The 9,177-nt window shown below is 44.4% G+C and overlaps 1 protein-coding gene and 2 long non-coding RNA genes across 5 annotated transcripts in view; 1 reads left to right on the plus strand and 2 right to left on the minus strand.

Moving 5' to 3' along the window:
- Positions 1-211: 211 nt before the first annotated feature.
- On the plus strand, positions 212-1,739 carry LOC119326469. Its single transcript, XR_005157997.1, has 3 exons — positions 212-476; positions 571-764; positions 1,092-1,739. It is a non-coding gene; the product is annotated as an uncharacterized LOC119326469 (long non-coding RNA).
- Positions 1,740-2,200: 461 nt separating this feature from the next.
- LOC119324132 lies at positions 2,201-3,279 on the minus strand. The gene is made up of 2 exons (XR_005156777.1): positions 2,757-3,279; positions 2,201-2,656 (listed from the first exon to the last, which is right to left on the minus strand). It is a non-coding gene; the product is annotated as an uncharacterized LOC119324132 (long non-coding RNA).
- Positions 3,280-3,930: 651 nt separating this feature from the next.
- Positions 3,931-9,177, minus strand: part of LOC119321936 — a 9,309-nt gene continuing 4,062 nt past the window's right edge. For 2 of the 3 annotated variants that reach the window (XM_037595443.1, XM_037595442.1), the window contains exons 7-13: positions 8,555-8,605; positions 7,900-8,004; positions 7,752-7,796; positions 7,574-7,685; positions 5,709-5,896; positions 5,024-5,110; positions 3,931-4,631 (exon numbers count right to left, since the gene is read on the minus strand). In XM_037595443.1, the coding sequence (XP_037451340.1) occupies positions 4,461-4,631; positions 5,024-5,110; positions 5,709-5,896; positions 7,574-7,685; positions 7,752-7,796; positions 7,900-8,004; positions 8,555-8,605 (759 nt within the window). In that variant the 3' untranslated portion in view covers positions 3,931-4,460. The remainder of the gene's footprint in view (positions 4,632-5,023; positions 5,111-5,708; positions 5,897-7,573; positions 7,686-7,751; positions 7,797-7,899; positions 8,005-8,554; positions 8,606-9,177) is intronic. The other variant, XM_037595444.1, reaches the window with a different exon arrangement.

The raw sequence follows: 9,177 nt of genomic DNA on the forward strand, positions 1-9,177 counted from the left end.
GCCCGAGTGTGTCGTTCTAGTAGGAAAAATGACTAGTTTTCGGACGCGGAGTAATTGATCCCGAGCACACAGGCTTTCGGAATCTGTCTCGCTCGATAAGTCGTTGCGATTCGGGTTACCAGACACACGTGACCAAGGCCGGGCTCAGCAGAGGGTGTGGCAGAGATAAAGAAAAGGAGGAATCCTCCTGGACAGTGGGGCAGAACGAGATTTCCATTCCAAACCGTGGTGGATTGGCGTCAGAGCCGTAGCTCGAGTCCGCGGCCAATTCCTGATCCATGGATCAGTGCCCGTTAATGACGTCAATGGGCTAGAGTAAATGAAGAAATGGGTAGGTGGGGATATGGCAGGCTCCTTCCTCTCGCACCTGGGTCGGGTTCTATCGGGGCAGCTCGGTGGCGACAACAGCAGCTCTTCTAGGGTTCGAGAATCTTTGCTCCGGCGCGCATGGAGTTTTTGATGCCGTCATTCAACAGGTGTGAAATCTGTCCATGTCTGCTCTTTCTGGTCTGCGATTTGGTTTTGTTAAAGTGGGGATCTAAATCTTGAGCGCTCGTTGTGTGTGTGCAGTAGAACTCTGATTGAAGAGGTGACTGACAGATCCGCGCCCCGCCACTTGAAGCACTCGCAGCTACCACTTCAACGTCGGGCAGCGACCTAACAGGGTGACGCAGCGGCGACCTAACAGGGAGTGGAGATAAGCCAGAGGCTTCAGAAACTTCCATAGAGCAGGTTGATTCAAAGACGTCTGGGTGGACACAAAGGTATGAACTTCAAAGCATAGAAATAATTAGGAACATAAGGAAACCTACTTCAAAGTGAATCTCTGTCGTTTGCTGTACTATGAGGACAGAAGTAAAATTGATAAAATTCTGGGAAAGATATCTATGGTTGCCATGATTGCATTGTGTGCAAGTGCGGGAGGGGTAATCTGTGACAGAAAGTGAAAACATTAAAATGAGCAAAGCCAGAATGCAGAAATGACATCTGAATATTTGTGTGGGACAGAGGATGACGGGTAGCTACCGATGTTCACATCGGGCAGCGAGTCATTGTTGAAGCCGACCATTATTTGTGTGTTTGTATTTCAGAGTCAGGATCGGAGCTGCCGCGCCACGTTGTGCCCCATGCCCAGATAAGATGACGGCATTGGAGAAATCAGTCCGCGTCTTTGCCGAGGCCCCTAGGGAGAATGTCATTGTACCAAACTTAGGGGTCACTTTTGATACACTAGGCGAGACCTATGATTTCTACAATACGTATTCATGGAAGAAAGGATCCGGAATTCGATATGAGAAGAGTAGGCTAAATGTCAATCGGACAAGATGCGTGGTATGCTTCCGTTTGTTGAAACCTTTTACAATATGCATATCTGTTTTTAGATTGTCTGCACTTGTTTAGCTGAAAGTTGGTAGTATGAAATGGTTGCAGGGAAAACCAAACCCAATTTCTGAAACCAAGCACCTGTTGAATTCATCGAACGACTAGATTACTTCTACTGCTTTCTTAACTAAACTTCGGGATGTGGGGGCTGGTGCCGCCTTTCCTTCATTAGCACTGGACGAGTGTTCAGCGTCTTGTGGTGATACTTGTTGAGCCGCGACATCACAACTGCCTGAGTCGGACATGATTATAGCCTGTAGATAACGTTGTGAGTGCTTAAGCAATGTAGAAATCATGTATCACATAGCGTGCGGTCCCTATGTCTAGTGATATCAGACATGCAAACTGCAATGCTTGATGTGTACGTAGACATGCACTAGCAAAAACTATTAAGAACAGAATGTATCTGGACAAAGTAGTTCTGCTCGAATCTGCATATGCATGCGCTGGTTTGCATTGACAGGCTAAAAGGAAACAGATCTGTGTTCTGCTCTAAACAAAGTTTAGGATACTAGGAGCGATCTATACTTTGCAATTCAGAACAATTCGAGATTTGCACAATTAAAATAAAGTAAGCATACACAGGATTCAGATCAGATCCACCCTCGCAAAACACAAAAACAGGATTTGACCTGCGAGCGTACCCGGCGTAGCGCGAGCAGGGGATCCACTCCGGCGAGATTGCAGGTGCTTCTTCGGGTTGGGGAGGGTGAACAGGGGAGTAACTGAGTATGGCCGCCCGTTGGGTGTGCACGGGAGAGGTAGGTACAAGTGATTTATTGCACAGTAACACCCTTAATAATTTTGACTCCCCATATCAACAAAATTAGATTAATACCGGGAACATAATTCATTACTGGCGGACATGAGTGATTACAAGGATTTAACTTAGCACCACAAGGATATCTGACGAACACGGCTGCACTAACCTATTCTCCTACCTACGAAGCAAATAGGCTATCTTGGCTAACATAAACACTCCGACCACCAGTGGCAGTATGGCAGCAACTAGCATAACAAGGAGGCATGACGTGGCCGCCGCTGCGCCTCCTGTGTTAACCCGAGCGTGCCCGCTCCATGCCTGCTGCTCCGCTCGGCCATTCCGTGCAAGCTCGCTTCCGCGGCTCCACTCCTCCATTGGTTCGCCTGATCTAGCTCTCTGGTGCCTGTAAGCTGCGGGTTGATGAGGGGCGGCTACAGGATCTCCAACAATCTGGTCACTCAGCTGAGCACGATACTCCTCGCTCGACCTCATGTATCCACAGAGCCCTCTCTACAAATCACAACAAATGAGGAAACAAAATGCATTAGAAACTAGAAATCCAACGCACAGGCTGCGATCAGCAAAAATCGATTCTGGCTATAAAACTTACATCCGTATTGACTCACTTGTAGAAGTGACCAGCGTTTAATCCGCTGTGAGCAATCCAAGTGTAAATCCGGGCATGGCAGTCCTTGCATGGAACAAGAGGCCAGACCTCGTCATGGCCTACCGACGAGGAAGATGCAGACATGGCTAGGAAGCGTTGGAGTTGCTGGCAATGGCTGGAGTGAGTTCTGGTGGAGCTGCAGATCTGGGTGAGCGGCCGGCTGGATGAAGGGGATTATGAAGAGGAGCGTGTTCAAGAAGATTGGTAGCTACTCCCTCCGTCCGGAAATACTTGTCCTCCAAATGGATAAAATAAATGTATCTATAACTAAAATAAGTCTAGATACAACCATTTCGAGGACAAGTATTTTTGGACGGAGGGAGTACAACGGCTGGGTACATTAAATGAAGTAGTGGGCGGCATTAATCCAGAATCGCGGCCGAACCGGCTCAATTCGTGAGCATATTTCTGATCCGCGCCGAGGATTGCTGACAGCATAACCGTAACGCATCCCGACCGTGGGCCAAGGGCCATAATAAAAAACCAAAAACCAAAAAATGAGCTGGACCCGCTCTGACGCCGTTGAGCATCTCGATATAGCCCTGCGGTGCAGATTCCGGGATCCTATGAGCTCGGGCTCACATTAGTACTTTCGCTAGTTTGAGAACTACTTTAAATAGCCTTTCTCCACTTCGGGTTAAGGTTAACCCCTTCGAGAGGCCATTTGAGATCAAGCAAAACATCATTCCCCACTTCCCAAGCCACTATTCCTTTGACTCCTTGAGACTTTTGACTTGAATTTAGCAAGTTTTCCAAGTGAGGATGAAGACTCCTAGGCGATTGGAGGCACTAGTGAGTATATTTGTAGATTTCAAGTTTGTGAAGGTTTGGAGATCACCTCCAGACCTACACCTACAATTAGTGTTATTATAAGCTCAGGCTTTGTTTGGTAAGACTCATGGAGAAGGCACTAGTCTGTTAAGCTCAGGCTTTGTTTGCTAAGACTCATGGAGAAGGCAAGACTTTATGTCGTTGGGGGTAATTCATGTTCCTCACACATCTCCAAAAAGACTAGTTTCCATGCCTCGATAATTTCTATTCGCATGGTGTAAAAGCACGCCCAAACTAATTTGCTAGATTCATGGAGTACTATGTTGAAACAAATCACAATTTCCCATAGTCGTTGAAAAACTGAGGTTGTTTCATTCAATATTTAAACGTTTCCATCTCATGTTAAGAACACACCCACTGATGTCCGATTCCCTCCCAGTCATTATGTGCTCCATACCTTGTTCAAGGACTATGTCATTATTCAGTGTTCACAATACATACATCTTGTGGGGTTGCTCTTGAAATGGCTAGTCCCAAAAAAAGGATTTCGCATTGCCAAGAGGATCATAGTGAGTTTGCAGCTACAAGCCTGCAACAAATCAAGGGAACCAACTTCTCACCACTTCTTCATGTGGGCCAAAAGACAAATAGCACAAGCAGAAAGTGATGCTTCCTTCAATTGCGCCTTGTGGGGACTGATAGCAGGCAGTAACGAGAAGCCTATATGTGCCCGGCAAATCTTAGAACTGCAATATGCCAATGGCAATGGAGCAACAGGACTCCGAGCTGCCTGTGCTCTGCTTGACCCTGGGCAACGTTTGAGTACCCAGAGGCCCATACAACTGCAGGTTGCCATCCAGGCTTCTCAGTCACGGATTACTCATTTTTCCCGTTGTCGAAAACCCCAATGCGCTGTTTTCTCTGGTCAAAAACTGCCCTGAAGGATTGACCTTCATCACGAAGTTGCTCACTGAACCGTCTTTTTGTTTCATTGTTTACTTTATCCTTCACGCCTGTGGAATTATCTTCAGCCAAGGGGTTGGAGACCTACAAGCAATGATTTTCAATATAGCAAACTGGCAGGAAGCAAAGACTTGGGCCTAAATAAATTGCCAAAGGGACCTCGGACATAGGATAGATAAAACACAATTAAAATAGAAGGCCTTTCAGAAAAATACTCCCTCCGTTTCAAATTACTCGTCGCTGAAATGGATGTATCTAGAACTAAAATGCATCTAGATACATCCATACGTGAGACAAGTAATTCGGAACGGAGGGAGTAGAAAGCAAGGGAATATATGCAAACAAGTGATTTGTACAAAATATTAGCAAGTATGAAAGAATATGCAGAGGATGAATAGTAGCAGAAAGTAAGGTGCTACTAACAGCATAGTGCGGTCATTTAACTGCCATAATGTTAGCAGTGGGTTAATACTAACCAAATTGTACCCTGATCCAGGTCCTATGATTAAAGATGAAGTGGGTCTCCTTTTGGCTGCACCGATAGAAAATCCACCCTTTTCAAGCTGCAAAAGAAAGGAAGATTGAGCATATCAAAAAAGGAATATGGTATTTCCATTTTAAGTAAACAGTGTAACACAGACTTGAGTGAAGGAGCATCACATCATGACTACAAAGTGATAAACAACTGCAAGGGTGCAGCCAACGTAACTTCTACTCCCTCCGTTCCCAAATATAAGTCTTTCTAGATATTTCAACAAATGACTACATACGGAGCAAAATCAGTGAATCTACACTCTAAAACATGTCTAAATACATCCGTATGTTGTAGTCCATTTGAAATGTCTAAAAAGACTTATATTTAGAAACGGAGGAAGTATTTTGGAATAATCAAAGTATCTTCAAAGGTTCAGTAACTAAATACTCCCTCTTATCTCAAAATGTAAGATGTTAGTGTCAAGAAACGTCTTACATTTTGAGACAGATGGAGTACAAAGTGTCCAACTAAATCCGTGTTTTTGTAGCTCAGAAACTAGGACTAGATTTTAATAATGACGTAATTTCTCTTTTGCACTCCAGAGAAACAAGTGCAGCCAAGGATCAAGCATAAATAAAGCACAAGGAAAGCAATATGTTGGACTTTCACTAAAGCAAATGCCGTACCCGATCACCCCAAGTAAGTGTTTTTTGATGAGTGCCATATGTCTTGGCCAGCCCAGAAAGAGTATGTGTACTTCCATCTGCATGCTTGGACCTGTCAGTATCCTCATCAAAATCTTTTGACCATTTGCTCTGTCCTAGCTCTTTAATGTCATCTAAGTCTTCTTCATCTGATGAATCCCACTTGTCCCCTGGCATAAAAAAGTACGCACCAAGATTCATTAAAAATATAAAATTGACAATGACATATATCGAGTTCAAATACTCCACACTTGCCCACGTGGGAGAGTTTGTCTCACAGGGCAGAAGGTTCCAACAAGTGTGCGGGCAGGAGATCCACAGTAGGTCAGGTTAGTTGGATTATAAGACTATAAGTTGACAGAGATAACAAAATTGCCAGCATACTGACAAGGTGATGCACGTCAAAAAAAAGACAGGGTAATGGTGTTTGCTTCATTCCTACAAAGAGAGCTTAGGGTTGACAAGATATATGCATCAACAGAAAAAACGAGTCAAACTACAGGGCATTCTACACTTGGGGTGTGTTTGGTTCAGGTCACAGGGTGGAATGCAACGGATCCTTTCTGCGCCAGGGGCTTTCTACACTTGGGGTGTTGTTTGGTAGGAGTGGAGAACCAGAACCAAACCATTCTCCTGAATGGAAAATTCAGCCCAGATGTGGAGTGCACAAGTACCTCCGATTTGGAGGAATCACGCAAAACACCTCTCAGCTCTCACCTCTCCCGCGACTCACTCACCCCCAAACCCATCCTTGGCCAGCACTGCCACTCCCTCATCTCTCTCCCTCTCGATCTGCGACTGTGCCGGCCACTCCCTCGTATTTCCCTCTCCGGAGCCGCCTCTCCCTCGCCTCCCCATCGTCTCTCCCTATCTCTCGATCTCTGGTGGCGCCGCACCGAGGATCGAAGATGGTGGTGGGGACGGCAAGGGGAGCAAGGGTGGCGGTCAAAGATGGCGGTGGGGATGACAAGCGGAGCAGGGGCGGCGGTCTAGCAGCTGCGTCGGAGCAACTGGGCTGGCTAGCGGCGGCGGCGGCAGAGGAGCAGTGGCAGAGGCTCGTCGTGCGGCTGCGGTGATTTCGTCCTGCTGCTCGCCTCGGCATGCAAACTGCGACGAGTACCTGAGTACTCTTCATGCATATGGTCACTACGGCCCGGAGCTCGTCTTCACAGGCCCGTCGACAAGTCACCGGCAGCCATCCGGAGCTCATTCACCTGTCGCCCGAAGGTGAAAATGCCCCGCTGCCCCGTGCTTGTCTTCTATGTATGATGCCATTGCATATGCAGATGCAGTTGATGTGCACATAACTATATGCGTGTATGTAGCCATGACGCAAAATTCAGTTTATGTGTATGGACATGCTAGGATTGTTGCAAGAGTTAGCTAAGATCTGTGTGAAAATTGTTAACGATGAGCAATTTGCGTGAGTTCCAAATTTTGTGATGAATACCAAAGCAAATTTGATGTTTCAAAGTTTGTAATGAGGAATAATATATCCTGTAATTGTGCATTGTTAGTTGTTCCTGATGCAAATGCAAAAGAAATGCTGGTGAAAATTGCAATAACGTTTTACTAAGAATGCAATAGATTTCTCTCATTCCATCTCTCCCACCAAACGCAGGAACGGAACCATTCCATTCTATTTTTTGACCCCCACCAAACGCAAGAATGGAACCGACCCATTCCACCAGAATAGAACCATAACATTTCATTCCACTTGGTTCTCAAACCAAACACACTCTTGGGAGTATGAGAAGAAAAATACTTTGCAGGGCTGCTTCAATTTTTTGTTAGGGTTATTAAACCATAAGATTAACTGTGGCCAAGGATATGTCATCAATATGTACCTTGATCAGGTACATCATCTGCTGATTCAGGTATAGCCTTCTTTGAGCTTCCAGACTGGGTGTTAACTGCCGTATCATCAGCATCATCAGTATCCTCTGTGTCCATATCAACCTATTTAACATATAGAAATCATGAGAAAGTTCGTCTCTTCACAAATGACTGGTGAAATAGTGTTACCTCTTGTATAGAATGCTCATGAAGATTGTCACCATGGAATAAAGACTGAAAATAAAGGTGCAAATGATTAGAAACATGATTAACTATATGTATCTAATATAAGGGCTATTGCAAAACATTAAACATAACAATACTCTCAAGAACATACATGGGTATCTAGACGCACATATAGTGGTGGAGCCTCCTCCCAGTCAGCTGCCATCTTTTTGATATCATCCAATGTAAACCCATGCACATTCCTAGCAGCACAGCCCTGTGTATTACAAAAGATATATAAGACATTCTACGCTATTAAAAAGAATCTATTTTATCTGAGTATAAATATCATACAACTAAGCATATTTCCGACAAAACTACCACAAAGCTACACCGCTAGGAAAAGTTTCACCAAAATGCACACATATTTATCGTATCTATCATAAAACTGCATCTTCAAGGTGTATCTACTCTGCCTGTGGACTACAGAAACATGCAAGGTGTACCTACTCTGGCTATGGAGTAGAGGAACATTCAAGGTGCATGCATTTGACTGAAAGCTTTCTACATTGGCAATTACACCATATGGTTCACATGTCGTAAGCACCACAACTTCAGGTATATATTTCATCAGCAGTGCATATGGACAGTCTCCCAATCCATATTCTTACCAAACTATACCAAAACAAATAATTGGCAAAGAGTTCTTAGAATTGATGATCCATGACTTATCCGACAAAAATAGAATTGGTAGCTGTCTGAAGTACATAATCACATATTTACAACAAGTTAGGCCTTTCTTATTATGTGATATTACATGAACTTACTGTTGGATCCTTGTATGGTGCCTCGAGCAAGTAGACCTCATAGCCAGATCTCTATACAAGAAAACAGAATCAGTAACCTACTATAAAAAAAAAATCCAGATTAGGAGACAATAATAATTCAGACAATCAAATTCCAAACAATGAGGTAGTGCAATAAAGTGCCTCCTGAAATGCATAAGATCTTATCCAGCAAGGTTTGGACGTCAACAGTTGATTCTCGGTATATACAACTCATTGACCTTGCAACCGCATGTTTTATAGCTATTATGCAAACCATATAAAAATGTAAACCACGTTTCAGTATGCAGTTAACTGCATAGTGCATACAGAAACATGGAACGGACCAGAAGAAAGAGAGTGCTCTTCCTGTGCGCAGGCATAAACACGTACACTCATGAGAGAGAGAGAGAGAGAGCTCTTTGTGCGCAGGCATAAACACGTACACTCATGCAAGAGAGAGAGAGAGAGAGCTCTTTGTTCGCAGGCATACACATAGAGAGAGAGCTATTTGCGCGCAGGCATAAACAAATACTCACAGGCATAGAGAGGGAGAGAGAGATGAGCGGTTTTTTATTCTTGTTTTTACGTAAATCGTTGCATAACATTATGTATGTCATGGTATA

The sequence above is a fragment of the Triticum dicoccoides genome, chromosome 6B (assembly GCF_002162155.2).
Source record: "Triticum dicoccoides isolate Atlit2015 ecotype Zavitan chromosome 6B, WEW_v2.0, whole genome shotgun sequence".
In the NCBI taxonomy this organism is placed as follows: domain Eukaryota; kingdom Viridiplantae; phylum Streptophyta; class Magnoliopsida; order Poales; family Poaceae; genus Triticum; species Triticum dicoccoides.